This window comes from Staurois parvus, unplaced genomic scaffold, assembly GCF_062004578.1.
Source record: "Staurois parvus isolate SC_StPar_1 unplaced genomic scaffold, SC_StPar_1.0 ptg000615l, whole genome shotgun sequence".
In the NCBI taxonomy this organism is placed as follows: Eukaryota; Metazoa; Chordata; class Amphibia; order Anura; family Ranidae; genus Staurois; species Staurois parvus.
The window spans coordinates 493,398-512,288 of record NW_028318411.1 but is presented as its reverse complement, the minus strand read 5'-3'; the positions used below and the strand labels follow the sequence as shown (position 1 = coordinate 512,288).

The 18,891-nt window shown below is 49.2% G+C and overlaps 1 protein-coding gene across 1 annotated transcript in view; it reads left to right on the top strand.

The window, feature by feature from the left end:
• LOC149449521 (transient receptor potential cation channel subfamily M member 2-like) overlaps window positions 1-18,891 on the top strand; it is a 121,057-nt gene that overhangs the window by 19,728 nt on the left and 82,438 nt on the right. Inside the window, exon 7 of the mRNA XM_089693148.1 lies at window positions 12,037-12,098. Coding sequence (XP_089549274.1) covers window positions 12,037-12,098 — 62 coding nt within the window. The remainder of the gene's footprint in view (window positions 1-12,036; window positions 12,099-18,891) is intronic.

The window sequence follows — 18,891 nt, the reverse complement described above, 5'->3', positions numbered from 1 at the left end:
TTGTTACGGAGTGCCAGAGAATTGTTACTCAGGGCCACAGAAACTTTACTTAGGGCCACAGAATTTTTACTCAGGGACAGACAGAATTGTTACTGAGTGCCAGAGAATTGTTACTCAGGGACAGACAGAATTGTTACGGAGTGCCAGAGAATTGTTACTCAGGGCCACAGAAACTTTACTTAGGGCCACAGAATTTTTACTCAGGGACAGACAGAATTGTTACTGAGTGCCAGAGAATTGTTACTCAGGGACAGACAGAATTGTTACTGAGTGCCAGAGAATTGTTACTTAGGGCCACAGAAACTTTACTTAGGGCCACAGAATTGTTACTCGCACAGACACAGAATTGTTACTCGCACAGACACAGAACTGTTACTGAGGGCCACAGAAACTTTACTTAGGGCCACAGAATTGTTACTCGCACAGACACAGAATTGTTACTCGCACAGACACAGAACTGTTACTGAGGGCCACAGAACTGTTACTTAGGGCCACAGAATTGTTACTCGCACAGACACAGAATTGTTACTCAGGGCCACAGAACTGTTACTTAGGGACAAAGAAACGCTAGTTAGGGCCACAGAATTCATACTCAGGGACAGACAGAATTGTTACGGAGTGCCAGAGAATTGTTACTCAGGGCCACAGAAACTTTACTTAGGGCCACAGAATTTTTACTCAGGGACAGACAGAATTGTTACTGAGTGCCAGAGAATTGTTACTCAGGGACAGACAGAATTGTTACGGAGTGCCAGAGAATTGTTACTCAGGGCCACAGAAACTTTACTTAGGGCCACAGAATTTTTACTCAGGGACAGACAGAATTGTTACTGAGTGCCAGAGAATTGTTACTCAGGGACAGACAGAATTGTTACGGAGTGCCAGAGAATTGTTACTCAGGGACAGACAGAATTGTTACTGAGTGCCAGAGAATTGTTACTTAGGGCCACAGAAACTTTAATTAGGGCCACAGAATTTTTACTCAGGGACAGACAGAATTGTTACTGAGTGCCAGAGAATTGTTACTCAGGGACAGACAGAATTGTTACGGAGTGCCAGAGAATTGTTACTCAGGGCCACAGAAACTTTACTTAGGGCCACAGAATTTTTACTCAGGGACAGACAGAATTGTTACTGAGTGCCAGAGAATTGTTACTCAGGGACAGACAGAATTGTTACGGAGTGCCAGAGAATTGTTACTCACGGCCACAGAAACTTTACTTAGGGCCACAGAATTTTTACTCAGGGACAGACAGAATTGTTACCGAGTGCCAGAGAATTGTTACTCAGGGACAGACAGAATTGTTACTGAGTGCCAGATAATTGTTACTTAGGGCCACAGAAACGTTATTAGGGCCACAGAATTGTTACTCAGGGACAGACAGAATTGTTACTGAGTGCCAGAGAATTGTTACTTAGGGCCACAGAAACTTTAGTTAGGGCCACAGAATTGTTACTCAGGGACAGACACAGAATTGTTACTGAGGGCCACAGAACTGTTACTTAGGGCCACAGAATTGTTACTCGCACAGACACAGAATTGTTACTGAGGACCACAGAACTGTTACTTAGGGTCACAGAATTGTTACTCGCACAGACACAGAATTGTTACACAGGGACACAGAATTGTTACTGAGGGCCACAGAACCGTTACTTAGGGCCACAGAATTGTTACTCGCACAGACACAGAATTGTTACTCAGGGACACAGAATTGTTACTCAGGGACACATAATCGTTTAATTAAAGAGTATGTCAGACAACATGCAGAGGAGTGGCAGAGGAGGCAATGTTTTAGGAGCGAGCAGACGTGGCAGCAGAGGAAGGGGTCGAGGCAGCACTATTCGCAGCCAGAGGCCAGTGCTCCCGGTGTCATCCAGCGGTCGTGTCTCCACCGACAACCCTGCCGTCATCGATTGGTTGGCTCGGTCGTCTTCCTCTTCCCAGGTCACCTCTGACACCTACAGCCAACGGTCGGTGGGTACGTCAGACACAACCGTTAGTTGGCATGGCCCGGGACCAAGCCCACTGAAATCACGTGTCCTCTACCTGCCCCTGTCCTTTGGTGTTCCCTCACCAAGCGAAGTATCGCATGCTGTGGGCTCAGCCCCACTGTACAGTGAGGAAGAGCTAACAGAGGGTGGTCAGGAACGGGGGGAGACATCCGCCTTTTCAGCAGCTAGGCGAAGAAGTAGTGGCGAGGAGAGTGGCCCGGTAGCCGGTCTAGAGACAGGTCTGTCTCCTGACCCAGACGCAGCCGAGGGTGCTAGTAGTGAGGCGGAGACCCTACTTTATGATGAGGAGGTTGATCGCACTTGGCAGCCTCGTTGTCATCAGGCAATTTCTTCCGCATCATCAGGAGAAGAGGGTGGCAGCTTGGCAGTGAGCGAAACAGTCGGTGGGTTGCCCAGGAGACAGCAGCAGGGTCGCAGCAGTGTCAGTGGAAGCAGTGTCAGTGGAGCCAAACGGCCACGGAGTAGAGCACCAGCTCCACTGCAGCCTACCACCACGGCCAGTAGTGGTGCCGGTGTGCACGGAGGAAGCAGCAGTCAGCCAGTGAGGAGTATCGGGGGCAAAGTTTCCTACTCGGCGGTGTGGCAATTTTTCGTCAAGCCGCCCGAGGAAGTAAACGTAGCCGTATGTCGACTATGTGGCCAGAAAGTCAAGCGTGGCCAGGGGGCCCATGTTGGGACTATTTGGGCCATGTTGGGACAATGGGAGACCTCCCATTGCTGCTGTCTCCATCGCCACACTCTGCCATGTGCCACTTTCAGGTCTCCTCACACACTGCTGGTGTGTTGAATTTTTTGACATAGGGTGCTGGCAGATTACGGGCCTCCCATAGCTGCTGCCAGGCCCCTAATCTGCCATGGGCCCCTATATACCGCCTCCTCATGCTGCTACCAGGTCCACAGTGTCTCATGCCATGTGCCACTTTCAGGTCTCCTCACACTGCTGGTGTGTTGAATTTTTTGACATAGGGTGCTGGCAGATTATGGGCCTCCTATAGCTGCTGCCTGGCCCCTAATCTGCCATAGGCCCCTATATACCGCCTCCTCATGCTGCTGCCAGGTCCAGAGTCTCTCATGGGTCCCTGTACGGCCTCCCATTGCTGCTGTCTCCATCGCCACACTCTGCCATGTGCCACTTTCAGGTCTCCTCACACACTGCTGGTGTGTTGAATTTTTTGACATAGGGTGCTGGCAGATTACGGGCCTCCCATAGCTGCTGCCAGGCCCCTAATCTGCCATAGGCCCCTATATACCGCCTCCTCATGCTGCTGCCAGGTCCAGAGTCTCTCATGGGTCCCTGTACGGCCTCCCATTGCTGCTATCTCCATCGCCACACTCTGCCATGTGCCACTTTCAGGTCTCCTCACACTGCTGGTGTGTAGAATTTTTTGACATAGGGTGCTGGCAGATTACGGGCCACCCATAGCTGCTGCCAGGCCCCTAATCTGCCATAGGCCCCTATATACCGCCTCCTCATGCTGCTGCCAGGTCCAGAGTCTCTCATGGGTCCCTGTACGGCCTCCCATTGCTGCTGTCTCCATCGCCACACTCTGCCATGTGCCACTTTCAGGTCTCCTCACACACTGCTGGTGTGTTGAATTTTTTGACATAGGGTGCTGGCAGATTATGGGCCTCCTATAGCTGCTGCCAGGCCCCTAATCTGCCATAGGCCCCTATATACCGCCTCCTCATGCTGCTGCCAGGTCCAGAGTCTCTCATGGGTCCCTGTACGGCCTCCCATTGCTGCTGTCTCCATCGCCACACTCTGCCATGTGCCACTTTCAGGTCTCCTCACACACTGCTGGTGTGTAGAATTTTTTGACATAGGGTGCTGGCAGATTACGGGCCTCCTATAGCTGCTGCCAGGCCCCTAATCTGCCATAGGCCCCTATATACCGCCTCCTCATGCTGCTGCCAGGTCCAGAGTCTGTCATGGGTCCCTGTACGGCCTCCCATTGCTGCTGTCTCCATCGCCACACTCTGCCATGTGCCACTTTCAGGTCTCCTCACACTGCTGGTGTGTTGAATTTTTTGACATAGGGTGCTGGCAGATTATGGGCCTCCCATAGCTGCTGCCAGGCCCCTAATCTGCCATAGGCCCCTATATACCGCCTCCTCATGCTGCTGCCAGGTCCAGAGTCTGTCATGGGTCCCTGTACGGCCTCCCATTGCTGCTGTCTCCATCGCCACACTCTGCCATGTGCCACTTTCAGGTCTCCTCACACACTGCTGGTGTGTAGAATTTTTTGACATAGGGTGCTGGCAGATTACGGGCCTCCCATAGCTGCTGCCAGGCCCCTAATCTGCCATGGGCCCCTATATACCGCCTCCTCATGCTGCTGTCAGGTCCACAGTGTCTCATGCCATGTGCCACTTTCAGGTCTCCTCACACTGCTGGTGTGTTGAATTTTTTGACATAGGGTGCTGGCAGATTATGGGCCTCCTATAGCTGCTGCCAGGCCCCTAATCTGCCATAGGCCCCTATATACCGCCTCCTCATGCTGCTGCCAGGTCCAGAGTCTCTCATGGGTCCCTGTACGGCCTCCCATTGCTGCTGTCTCCATCGCCACACTCTGCCATGTGCCACTTTCAGGTCTCCTCACACACTGCTGGTGTGTTGAATTTTTTGACATAGGGTGCTGGCAGATTACGGGCCTCCCATAGCTGCTGCCAGGCCCCTAATCTGCCATAGGCCCCTATATACCGCCTCCTCATGCTGCTGCCAGGTCCAGAGTCTCTCATGGGTCCCTGTACGGCCTCCCATTGCTGCTGTCTCCATCGCCACACTCTGCCATGTGCCACTTTCAGGTCTCCTCACACACTGCTGGTGTGTAGAATTTTTTGACATAGGGTGCTGGCAGATTACGGGCCTCCCATAGCTGCTGCCAGGCCCCTAATCTGCCATAGGCCCCTATATACCGCCTCCTCATGCTGCTGCCAGGTCCAGAGTCTCTCATGGTTCCCTGTACGGCCTCCCATTGCTGCTGTCTCCATCGCCACACTCTGCCATGTGCCACTTTCAGGTCTCCTCACACACTGCTGGTGTGTAGAATTTTTTGACATAGGGTGCTGGCAGATTACGGGCCTCCCATAGCTGCTGCCAGGCCCCTAATCTGCCATAGGCCCCTATATACCGCCTCCTCATGCTGCTGCCAGGTCCAGAGTCTCTCATGGGTCCCTGTACGGCCTCCCATTGCTGCTGTCTCCATCGCCACACTCTGCCATGTGCCACTTTCAGGTCTCCTCACACACTGCTGGTGTGTAGAATTTTTTGACATAGGGTGCTGGCAGATTACGGGCCTCCCATAGCTGCTGCCAGGCCCCTAATCTGCCATAGGCCCCTATATACCGCCTCCTCATGCTGCTGCCAGGTCCAGAGTCTCTCATGGTTCCCTGTATGGCCTCCCATTGCTGCTGTCTCCATCGCCACACTCTGCCATGTGCCACTTTCAGGTCTCCTCACACACTGCTGGTGTGTAGAATTTTTTGACATAGGGTGTTGGCAGATTACGGGCCTCCCATTGCTGCTGCCAGGCCCCTAATCTGCCATGGGCCCCTATATACCGCCTCCTCATGCTGCTGCCAGGTCCAGAGTCTCTCATGGGTCCCTGTACGGCCTCCCATTGCTGCTGTCTCCATCGCCACACTCTGCCATGTGCCACTTTCAGGTCTCCTCACACACTGCTGGTGTGTAGAATTTTTTGACATAGGGTGCTGGCAGATTACGGGCCTCCTATAGCTGCTGCCAGGCCCCTAATCTGCCATAGGCCCCTATATACCGCCTCCTCATGCTGCTGCCAGGTCCAGAGTCTGTCATGGGTCCCTGTACGGCCTCCCATTGCTGCTGTCTCCATCGCCACACTCTGCCATGTGCCACTTTCAGGTCTCCTCACACTGCTGGTGTGTTGAATTTTTTGACATAGGGTGCTGGCAGATTACGGGCCTCCCATAGCTGCTGCCAGGCCCCTAATCTGCCATAGGCCCCTATATACCGCCTCCTCATGCTGCTGCCAGGTCCAGAGTCTCTCATGGGTCCCTGTACGGCCTCCCATTGCTGCTGTCTCCATCGCCACACTCTGCCATGTGCCACTTTCAGGTCTCCTCACACACTGCTGGTGTGTAGAATTTTTTGACATAGGGTGCTGGCAGATTACGGGCCTCCCATAGCTGCTGCCAGGCCCCTAATCTGCCATGGGCCCCTATATACCGCCTCCTCATGCTGCTGCCAGGTCCACAGTGTCTCATGCCATGTGCCACTTTCAGGTCTCCTCACACTGCTGGTGTGTTGAATTTTTTGACATAGGGTGCTGGCAGATTATGGGCCTCCTATAGCTGCTGCCAGGCCCCTAATCTGCCATAGGCCCCTGTATACCGCCTCCTCATGCTGCTGCCAGGTCCAGAGTCTCTCATGGGTCCCTGTACGGCCTCCCATTGCTGCTGTCTCCATCGCCACACTCTGCCATGTGCCACTTTCAGGTCTCCTCACACACTGCTGGTGTGTTGAATTTTTTGACATAGGGTGCTGGCAGATTACGGGCCTCCCATAGCTGCTGCCAGGCCCCTAATCTGCCATAGGCCCCTATATACCGCCTCCTCATGCTGCTGCCAGGTCCAGAGTCTCTCATGGGTCCCTGTACGGCCTCCCATTGCTGCTGTCTCCATCGCCACACTCTGCCATGTGCCACTTTCAGGTCTCCTCACACTGCTGGTGTGTAGAATTTTTTGACATAGGGTGCTGGCAGATTACGGGCCTCCCATAGCTGCTGCCAGGCCCCTAATCTGCCATAGGCCCCTATATACCGCCTCCTCATGCTGCTGCCAGGTCCAGAGTCTGTCATGGGTCCCTGTACGGCCTCCCATTGCTGCTGTCTCCATCGCCACACTCTGCCATGTGCCACTTTCAGGTCTCCTCACACTGCTGGTGTGTAGAATTTTTTGACATAGGGTGCTGGCAGATTACGGGCCTCCCATAGCTGCTGCCAGGCCCCTAATCTGCCATAGGCCCCTATATACCGCCTCCTCATGCTGCTGCCAGGTCCAGAGTCTCTCATGGGTCCCTGTACGGCCTCCCATTGCTGCTGTCTCCATCGCCACACTCTGCCATGTGCCACTTTCAGGTCTCCTCACACTGCTGGTGTGTAGAATTTTTTGACATAGGGTGCTGGCAGATTACGGGCCTCCTATAGCTGCTGCCAGGCCCCTAATCTGCCATAGGCCCCTATATACCGCCTCCTCATGCTGCTGCCAGGTCCAGAGTCTCTCATGGGTCCCTTTACGGCCTCCCATTGCTGCTGTCTCCATCGCCACACTCTGCCATGTGCCACTTTCAGGTCTCCTCACACTGCTGGTGTGTAGAATTTTTTGACATAGGGTGCTGGCAGATTACGGGCCTCCCATTGCTGCTGCCAGGCCCCTAATCTGCCATGGGCCCCTATACCGCCTCCTCATGCTGCTGCCAAGTCCAGAGTGTGTCATGGGTCCCTGTACGGCCTCCCATTGCTGCTGTCTCCATAGCCACACTCTGCCATGTGCCACTTTCAGGTCTCCTCACACTGCTGGTGTGTTGAATTTTTTGACATAGGGTGCTGGCAGATTACGGGCCTCCCATTGCTGCTGCCAGGCACGTAATCTGCCATGGGCCCCCGTACCGACTCCTCATGCTGTGACGTTGCAACAAGGTGGAATTCAACCCTACATATGTTAGACCGCCTTTACGAACAGCGAAAGGCCATCACCGATTTCCTGATGTTAAAAGCGGATAAAGGTACTCCCTGTGTAACTTAGATGTCAGCCATTGGCAGCTCATGCGTGACACCTGCGCTTGCTCAGGCCCTTTGAGGAGGCCACGCTATTCGTGAGTCGCCAGGACTATGGGATGAACGACGTCATTCCTCTGTTGCACGTCCTGGAACAAATGCTGTTAACAATGGCTGGTCAGGGTGCGGTAGACGTGGCGCACAGATCTCAACGCCACATGACCCCTGTGGGGGCAGGACAGGAAGAAGAGGAGGAGGTAGAGGAGGACATTGGTGCTCAGGAATTATTGAGTGAAATGGGTGGTTTTTCCACTCAGCGGACAGGAGTGGAGGAGCAGGAGCATCTGGTAGAGGAGGAGACAGAGGACCCAGACGCACCGTGGCAGTATGCTGTGGAGATGGAGGCAGGGAGTCCCTCGCATTCCTTGGCACAAATGGCCCATAGCATGCTCGGTTGCTTGCGTAGCGACAGCCGAATAATAACCATCAGACAGAGGGATGACTTTTGGCTGTCCACCTTGTTGGACCCTCGCTACCGTTCAAAAATGGTGGCCTTTTTCACACCTGCTGAGAGGGAGGCCAAAATAACGTACTATAAAAACCACCTATGTAGTCAGCTGGTCTCTGCCTGTCTGCGCCAACGTCCATCCTCAGACACTGTGGGCCCTGTGCGCTCGCGTTCCGCTGCCATGGCAGCAGGGGAGGGGTGGGGTGGTAGGAGCAGTGGCAGCTCCACCAGCAGCGGCTGCCTCAGTCTGCAGTCGATGATGAGTAGCTTTCTTCACCAGCGCAGTGAGGAAACTACTAACCAGCCGCAGCAGCAGCAGCAGCAGCAGCATCAGGTGGACCTGGAGCAGGACCTCAAACAACAGGCTTGGGCCTACTTGGACAGCACCCTGCCAACCGAGGTAGACAATCCCCTTGACTACTGGGCAACGAAACTTGACCTTTGGCCCCAACTAGCTGAATTTGCCCTTGAAAGGCTGTCATGCCCGGCCAGTAGCGTGGCATCGGAGCGCGTGTTTAGTGCGGCAGGAGGTATTGCAACTCCGCGGAGGACACGACTGTCCACCCAAAGTGTGGAGAGACTGACGTTTGTGAAAATGAATCAGGCGTGGATTAGTCTGGATTTCAAACCACCAGTTCCTGACACAACTGACTAAATCCGCCATGAATCATGCCCCAAACATGTGCCACTTTCAGGTCTCCTCACACTGCTGGTGTGTTCCATTTTTTGTCATAGGGTGCTGGCAGATTACGGGCCTCCCATAGCTGCTGCCAGGCCCCTAATCTGCCATGGGCCCCTATACCGCCTCCTCATGCTGCTGCCAAGTCCAGAGTCTCTCATGGGTCCCTGTACGGCCTCCCATTGCTGCTGTCTCCATCGCCACACTCTGCCATGTGCCACTTTCAGGTCTCCTCACACTGCTGGTGTATTCCATTTTTTGTCATAGGGTGCTGGCAGATTACGGGCCTCCCATAGCTGCTGCCAGGCCCCTAATCTGCCATGGGCCCCTATACCGCCTCCTCATGCTGCTGCCAGGTCCAGAGTCTGTCATGGGTCCCTGTACGGCCTCCCATTGCTGCTGTCTCCATCGCCACACTCTGCCATGTGCCACTTTCAGGTCTCCTCACACTGCTGGTGGGTTCCATTTTTTGTCATAGGGTGCTGGCAGATTACGGGCCTCCCATAGCTGCTGCCAGGCCCCTAATCTGCCATGGGCCCCCGTACCGACTCCTCATGCTGCTGCCAGGCCCGTAATCTGTAATGGGCCCCTGTTGTCGCTTGTTGGCATATTCCGCTCGTTCAGATGCTCCTTCTCCTGCTACTCCTCTTCACGGATTCCGTCAGCAGTCTTTCTTGGAATCCGTTTCCAAGAGACAACAGTTTGCGAGCACGCACCAGACGGTGCAGAAACTGAACGTCCTCCTGTCCAAGTTGCTGCTGCCAGGCTCGTAATCTGTCATGCGCCCCTGTACCGCCTCCTCATGCTGCTGCCAGGTCCAGAGTGTGTCATGGGCCCCCGTACCGACTCCAAATGCTGCTGCCAGGCCCGTAATCTGTCATGGGCCCCTGTACCGCCTCCCCATGCTGCTGCCAGATCCAGATTGTGTCATGGGTCCCTGTACGGCCTCCCATTGCTGCTGCCAGGCCTGTAATCTGCCATGGGCCCCCGTACCGACTCCTCATGCTGCTGCCAGGCCCGTAATCTGCCATGGGCCCCTGTACCGCCTCCTCATGCTGCTGCCAGGTCCAGAGTGTGTCATGGGTCCCTGTACGGCCTCCCATTGCTGCTGTCTCTATCGCCACACTCTGCCATGTGCCACTTTCAGGTCTCCTCACACTGCTGGTGGTTTCCATTTTTGTCATAGGGTGCTGTATGGCCTCCCATTGCTGCTGCCTCCACCGCCACACTGTGGCTCCACACTCTGGTTTTGGCCCCGTGACTGGCCAAATGAGTGAAGTGTGCGGTGATTCTAAGATCGACGGCACTCATCTGCATGTCATACTGCCTGACAGTATTATTTCTCTTCCCCAGCAGACTCCAAGGGCATTTAAATTAAAGGTACAGTGTTCAGCACTAATATTAAGTCTCTCTGAAGCCTAGAAACACCCTTTTTTAAGTTAAATTCACAGCGAATATATTCGACTCGAATCGAAATTTTTCCACGAATTCGCCGAATCAGTCGAATCGAATTTTTGAATACTTCGCTCATCTCTAATTATTAGTCATGTCTCTAGTCACCATAGGGATTTTACTAGCCTATTACATAGTTGCAAGAACGTACAGCCAGCAAGGATCTGCTAGCAATAAAATGGTTAATCATCAGCCATATATTGCTAGAAGATCCTTGCTAGCTGTACATTCTTGCCAACTATGCAGGCCAGTAAGATCCCTATGGTGGCTACAGTCCCCCAGTCATGATCTTCCTCCCAGAGATCGAGATCATACAGAGAGACCCCAACACATACCTCCGGTTTGCTCTCAATGAGCTGCAGCCTCCTTCTGCCTCCCACACTTGCTGCACGACCGGTGGGCTTGCGCGATCACCCCTCTGAGGCTGGACACACCCCCTCCCCGAGTCCTGCCAAATCTGCAAAGCAGAAGCCTCCACCTGACCTCCTTGCACCAGTCCCCAGTACTGAGAGCAGTTGGCCTAAACAGCTCAGTTGCTGGGGTAGGAGGTAGGGGGAGTGACCTTTGTTTTTGCCCCCATGATATGAATGTATGCTGTTTACAGCTGTCCCTGACAGACCTTGATTTCCAGGACTCAGCTCCAGACAAGGTTATATGGAGACAGCTGTCAGAAATTCCTGAGTGTCTCGAGCAAATCGGGACTGTTGGCAACTATGGTCTACCCATACTAAATTTTATTTATAGGTAGAGTCTGGTAACACCCTTCCCCCCAACATCTTATCTAATGAGCCCTTCAGGATTTAGATCTCTTCCCATAGTTCCTTGTCCTGTTCCTATCTACCTTGATGTTTAGGGTGCTCCTACCCACCTTATTGGGCTTGGAAACTCCAAGTAGAAGGAAAAGTGGGAGCCCTTCTTATTAGATGTGTCCACTGTACTGACCCCTGTCTCAGCCATGGAAATAACAAAAGTAGTGCCCCCAAGAGCTACAAAATGCCATTATTATGGCAGTCATCAGAACAGGGGTTGAAGGGGAATCTTTGAATAGGTACACTAATTTTGGTGCCAAATAAAAGGGTATTTTCTCATATTTTTAAAGATGTTCAATAATTTACTGTAGTAAGATTTCAGTTTTGGTCTCCAGGACACACTACCTCACACACAGTCTGCCTCAGGCCTGTCCGTAGTGGCCTGTCCAACTCCCTGTGTGCAAAGTATTTCAAATGAGGGTGGCGCTGTGATCCCAGGACAAAGAATTATTGGGATTGAGGTCCAAGATGCTAAACTGTCCTTACAAATCCAGAAAGGTTGACATCTATACCTGTTGTGTCCAAGACAGGAAGTGAAGGTCAACAGGACACAGAAAGATTAAAAAAAACCCAAGTACAGTTTCACACATTCCCTACCTGCCCAATACAAAAAAAAACCTTAGGAGTAGATATTATAACTCTTCAGCATCCACCAGACACTGAAATGAATCATTAAGTGGTTCATGGCTCAACACAGGTTAATTGTGAACATTTAAATACAATGTGCTCACAGACTGCTTGTTTGTGACAATAGAAGTAGGATATATCCATCCCATAATAAGCTGAAATGCAATTTTATGTTATTTTCTTTCTTTATCACAGGAACAGCCATCAAAATCCCCATAGTGTGTGTGGTGCTGGAAGGAGGTCCCGGAACGTTGGATGTGAGTTCATAAATTCCCAATCAGGTCTATAGCTGCCATATAGTAGGCAAAAAGCACCAAATGTCTTAGCAAGCTCACTTATTAATTTGTAAAACTAGCAGCAAGATTCACGTAAGAATACACTTGGATATTGTGGTTAAACAATATCTACTTGTCCCAGAGTTCATCTTCAACTGTAAAGCCTATAAATCTTTATAAAGCTGGAGTTGACCTTCCAGTGTCCTCCAGACTTGGATCTGAGGACTCTTATTTCTTGTCAATAAAGCTACTCATTGTTACCCCCTTGGATTTTATTACTCTATCTGAAGGCATGTAGCAATGTGTTTCATCGCCATTTGGTAAGAATCACTTGGTTGTAAGCCTAGTTACGACTTGAATTTGGGTGGCGAGGGACAGAAAACTAACCTTTTTATCCTAGATCACGGGTGTCAAAGTGGTGGCCCTCCAGCTGTTGCCAAACTACAAGTCCCATGAGGCATTGCAAGATTGACAGTTACAAGCATGACTCCCAAAGGCAGAGGCATGATGGGACTTGTAGTTTCGCAACAGCTGGAGGTCCAGCCAGTTTGACACCCGTGTCCTAGATGGTAAATAAACCTTTTCTAGTACAGACTGGTTCCGGAATTTATCTTGAGGTCTGTATGTATGATTTTGGAGCATATGTAAAAAGACAATACAGATATTTGTACTGCACAGATCTAAAATTGCCATAGAAAATTTTATCTGAGACAGCCATTTACCAGCCAAATCCTATATGTGAATTTATACTTGTGAGCCACTATAATTGTGAATTGATAAATGCTGTTGTTCGCTGACATTAATCACATCCTCATTACCATGTGTTTTTATACCATATCTTATAAAAAAACAAATTGTTGCGCTCCAAAATTAAAATACCTTAATAATGTGTACCAAATTAATTCTCAGTGATTTAAATCCTCTACTTAATATATAATCAAAAAGTGCCGTAATTCACAATTATCATAAATTATTAATGCGATAAATTAATTAATATAAAAAAAATTAATATTAGTCAATCGTGCTATATAATAAATAATTCAGTTGTGATATAACTCAAATAAATATATAAGTCTATATTTAAATTAATTAAATCATGGGGGCGCATGCGCGGCCGGCTCGGGATGGACGCGCTATAACTACAGCTCCGTCCACCCGCCAGCATAGACGCGGCATACTACGGCCCCAGGGAAAAGAAAGCACATAAATCAGTTCCCGGAAGGTGCCCGCAGCCCACTAGACATGCCCCGCAGGAAAAGCAGCCCGGGGCAACCAGGGAAACTAACTAATTTCTTCCCTGCCGTTGTGCCGGGAATCAAAGATGGCGGCCGCCATACAAACATGCAGGGAGACAGCAGAAGCCAGGAGGAGGACTACAGGTCCCAGCCTGTGGATCCCAGGCTGCAGCATCAGCTCTATCCAGGGGACCCTGGTGAGTTATCAACCCCACTGTCACCCACGACCTGCAGCCCAGCTAAATCACGGCCACGCATAGACAGTGACCCTGATGACACCTGCCAGGCCCTAAATCTTCCGCCTCAGCCATCACATTCCACCCTGCCTGGTATTGACGCATTCCCAGCATCTGACCAACCACTGACGGAAATCTGCATGAAGAACATGCTAACATCACTGCGCCAAACTTTGCATAATGATATTTCTGCGCCATTAACCCAAATTACTACCCTGGTGCAAAGACAGGAACGCAGAATCCGCCATATTGAAACCAACATAGCAGACATAATAGAAGCGCACAATGATTTGATTGATGCTCATGCAGATCATGCGTCAGAAATCGAACAACTCAACCTAAAATTGGCCCTCAGGGCGGATCGATCGCGCCGCAATAATATTAAATTTAGGGGATCCCAGAAACAGTTTCTAATGAAGCATTGGTGCCGTATTTGCATCACTTCCTCAAGCTTCTAATCCCAATACTCTCCGAAGTAGAGGCCATAATCGATCGAGCACATCGACTGCCTAAGCCTTCATTCCTGTCAGCATCCGTCCCTAGAGACGTGCTCGTTTGAATACACTTCTACCATATTAAGGAGAAAATTATGATGGCGGCTAGAAATCCACCTCCACTCCCATCCTCACATGCGAATCTGCGTCTCTACGCCGATTTATCCAAAGCCACACTTTCCAACAGGAAAAAAATGATACCAATCACGAAAGCGCTCAGAAATCATAGTATGGCCTATCAATGGGGATTCCCCACAAAATTAATAGTATGACACCAAGGCAGGATCTATACTATTAAAAACCTAGAGGCCGGTTTGGACTTCCTTAAGGCCTGGAGTATTTTGCCTGCAGATCCACAGAAGAACAACCCTGGTTCCGTCCAAAACATGGAAGCGACCTGAAGGGCCGTGCGGCACAAGCCGCGTTTACACTCCTTGCTATTTTCCCCTGGAGGCGCTCTTTGACCACTCCTATCTCTGGTGATCGGCCTACACCCAATGACTCTCACTTTTAGAGTTTTGTATAGGTATGACCCTCCCAGAGGTCATAACCTGTTTGACTCCCCCATTTTTGAAGTAGCAATCCTGGCTACATTGTTTACTTGCATTATACGCAAGTGTTTTTTTACGGTTGTTCTTTCCCGTTACACCCATCCCTCCCCCTGGCACCACCAAGTATATATCCCTGACACAAGACCTCAACCTCGTGACCCTGACTACCACCAAAAAACTTCCCAAGTATGTCTCTACTCCGAGAACCCACCTACAAATGATTACCATCACATCTCTTAATGTCCGAGGCCTCAATTCCCCCTTCAAGAGATCGATGCTATCAAGAGAAATCAGAAAATCTCAAACAGATCTATTCTTCATACAGGAATCTCACTTCGCCACAGAAAAGACCCCTAAACTTTATCTGCACCGATTCTCTCAACTATTCTTGGCAACAAACATGAAAAAGAAAAACGGGGTTATTATTGCGGTTAACGATGCTCTCTCCTTCCAACATACCTCCACCGTAATCGACCCACAAGGTCGATACATTATCTTGATATGCCAAATCAACGAGGTCACTTACACTTTGGTGAACATATACGGCCCAAATAGCAAGCAAATAAGATTCTACCGTAAACTCTACAACCTCATCTCCCAACATAAACAAGGCAGACTCATTATTGGCGGAGACTTTAATGTTCTTAGCGATTCACTCTTAGATTCCTCTTCTAATAGGAAATCCACCAACCTTAACTTCAACCGCTTCCTACACGACCATGATCTATACGACATCTGGAGATGCCAACACGGTACGGAAAGAGACTACACCTACTTTTCACCTCCACATCTCTCGTACTCTAGAATTGATATGTTCATCACTGACAAATGGACGTTACAACGCGTCTCATCATCCAACATCGGTACTATAACCTGGTCTGACCATGTACCGATTACCATATCCTTGGACGATAGCCGACGGTCGGCGACCCCACCTATTTGGAGACTCAATTCTACACTTTTGAATCTTCCGGAAAACCAGAAATTTATATTAGATGCCCATCACCTCTTTTTTGAAACTAACACCACCCCGGATATCTCTATTACCACACTTTGGTTAACATATAAAGCTTATATGAGAGGTATCCTCATCCAATTAAATTCTCGCGTTACAAAACAACAGTCCCAGCAAATTGACCAACTCCTAACTTCCATACGCATGAACAAAGACACTAACAAACAAAATCCGAACCCCACCACAACCGCGGCCTTAAACCGAGATAGGAATACACTACGTACCATCCTATTACACACTTATGATATGAACCTCCAAAAAACAAAATCTCAATTCTATGCACTTGGCAACAAAACAAACTCTCTCCTTGCCAAAACCATCAAACAAAAACGGCTTAAAAACAAAATCTCCACGATTCAACACCCAATTTCAAGTGTTCCACTGTCCAACCCACAAGATATAGCTAACGTGTTTGCGTGCTACTACCAATCTCTATACAATATAAAAGATGACGCAAACACGACCCAACCAACAAACACGTCGATCGAGAATTTCCTACGTCATACCGAGCTCCCCCATCTTACGCCTTCCCAACTAGCCTCTCTCTCTGTGCTGATTTCACCCACAGAGATCGAGAAAACCATAAACAAACTCCCCATGAACAAATCACCGGGAAACGACGGCTTTAACAATGAATTTTATAAAACGTTTGTGTCCAATCTCAAACCACACCTCTCTGATATCTATAACTACATCGCTTCTAAAGGGGAATTTCCCCCTGACATGCTACAATCAATAATCTCTACTACCCCGAAACCAGGTAAAGACCCCCAATTAGTTCAGAATTATAGACCAATTTAACTGCTAAACACAGACCTAAAAATCTATGCCAAGATAATAGCTCAACGACTGCTCCCATACCTTCCCACGCTAATCCACTCTGACTAAGTAGGATTCATACCAGGTTGACAGGCCTCTGACGCGATTCGACGAATTATATCACTACTACACCACCTTGAATCAGACAACCAACCCTCACTCCTCCTATCACTTGACGCAGAAAAAGCATTTGACCGCATTCACTGGCAATTCATGACGCTTACTCTCCAAAAATTCGGAATTACGGACTGGATGCTGTCAGCAATTCTATCCCTATACTCCAAACCCTCTGCTAGAGTCCTCACCAATGGCACGCTCTCGCAACGGTTCCAAATATCTAACGGTACTAGACAAGACTGCCCTCTTTCCCCCATAATCTTCGCTTTACTCATCGAACCCCTGGCATCCAACCTTAGAAATGACCCCAATTTCTCGGGAATTAAATTTCTTAAGCACGAATACAAAATCAGTCTTTTTGCAGATGACATTATTCTAATGATTACGAACCCCTACAAATCGCTTACTTCGATACGCTCACACATACATACCTACGCAGATGTCTCATATTATAAGCTTAAGGAACCCAAGTCCTCTATTTTAAACCTTTACACCCCTGCTCCGACCCAAAACCTGCTTGCAAAACGATTCCCTTTGAAATGGGAAAAACATAATATACCCTATTTGGGGATTAAACTAACTTCTAAAACCAACCAACCAACCAGCAGCTAATTTTAAACCATTACTTGACACAATTCCACAGGAGCTTAGGAGCTTACGTACAACCACTTTATCAATGTTAGGCAGAATAGCTACTATCAAAATGTGCATATTGCCTAAAATATTATATATCTTCCATACACTGCCTGTTCCTATACCCTCCTCCTTCTTCTGTACACTTCAAAAAATTCTAAATAAATTCCTATGGAACTCCAAACAGCCTAGATGCTTCACAAACCTCCTGATACATCCGCCCTCCAGAGGGGGAGCTGGTCTCCCACATTTAAAATCCTATTACCAAGCGGTCTTATTGGACCAGCTCTTCTACTGGTGGCACCCTACCCAAGACAAAACTTGGACTGTCATGGAAACCTCCATGTACCCGTCAGGTGCCCTGACAGATCTACTATTTACGCCACGTACAACGCAGACTAGACCTCTACACACACACCCATGTATCCAGGCCTCTCTGATGGCTTGGCATGATTTCCTGACATATACTCATTCCCACAAGTATAACCTACGAATCTCTACCCCAATATCTTCTCTGCAGCTCTTATCCCCCCATTTGAACCTGACATCTTGGAAAGCGTTTGGCATACATTATATCCAAGATCTCTACAACACCCATAAACCAGATTCTTTCCAGACCCATCAGGAGAAATTCCATCTTCCTGATACAGAACAATTCACTTTTATGCGAATATCCCATTTGCTCCATAAAACAAACATGCCGCTTGAAATTGACCTCCCAGCTACTGCGCACCATTTCTTCCACAAGACTAGTTACCCAAAGAAAGGAATTTCTACCTTCTATACATTACTAACTGAAGCACAATTTATAACCCATACGTCATCCCTGACTAACTGGGAGAAGAATCTGCTTCTCCCAACAACCCCACAATCATGGCAAACGTTTACCATCACATACAAAGCCTCGAAATGTAGCTCCCACTGGGAATCATATTTGAAAATTCTCCACCAATGCTACTTAACCCCTACCAAATTATTTTTATACTATCCACAACAATCACAAACCTGCTGGAGACATTGTGGCGAAACTGGCTCGCTCTTCCATTTGCTCTGGTCATGCAAATCCCTCAAGTCGTATTGGAATAAAGTGTTCCAAATAATCTCTTCAGTCATAGATTTACCAACAACCCCAAATCCCGGTCTAGCCCTCCTTCATTTAACGATAGAAAAATTCCCCATACGCTCACGCACTATTATCATACACATCCTAGCAGCAGCAAAGACCAACATTACGAAATTATGGCGGTCTACGTCGCCTCCCTTACTATCCCGTCTAGTTGCTGATCTCAACTTACAATATGAGATGGAGCGCAGAAAGGCCCTCCGAAACTCTTCCTTCCATAAATTCATACTACACTGGTCTCGATGGTTAAAACACCCCAATTGCTCAATTACCTGATTACTAACCCTAAACCTTATAGGATGCTATAATTGTAGCTCATTGGTGCCCTCCTCTCTCCCTCTCCCACTTTCCCTTTCCCCTTTCTCTTTCCCTACCTAGTCCCTTATGTTTCATATTCTTCAGTAAGGTTCACAAACCAACGAGCATACCTCTCATGTAAACATGGTTACGAAAAATCGGGCTCCCAGCCGAACAGGGGGGGTCTGTTACCTCTTCTTTCATCGCATATGTTGTTAACCTGCTAATGTGAACCTTGTACTCGACTGTTTCTAT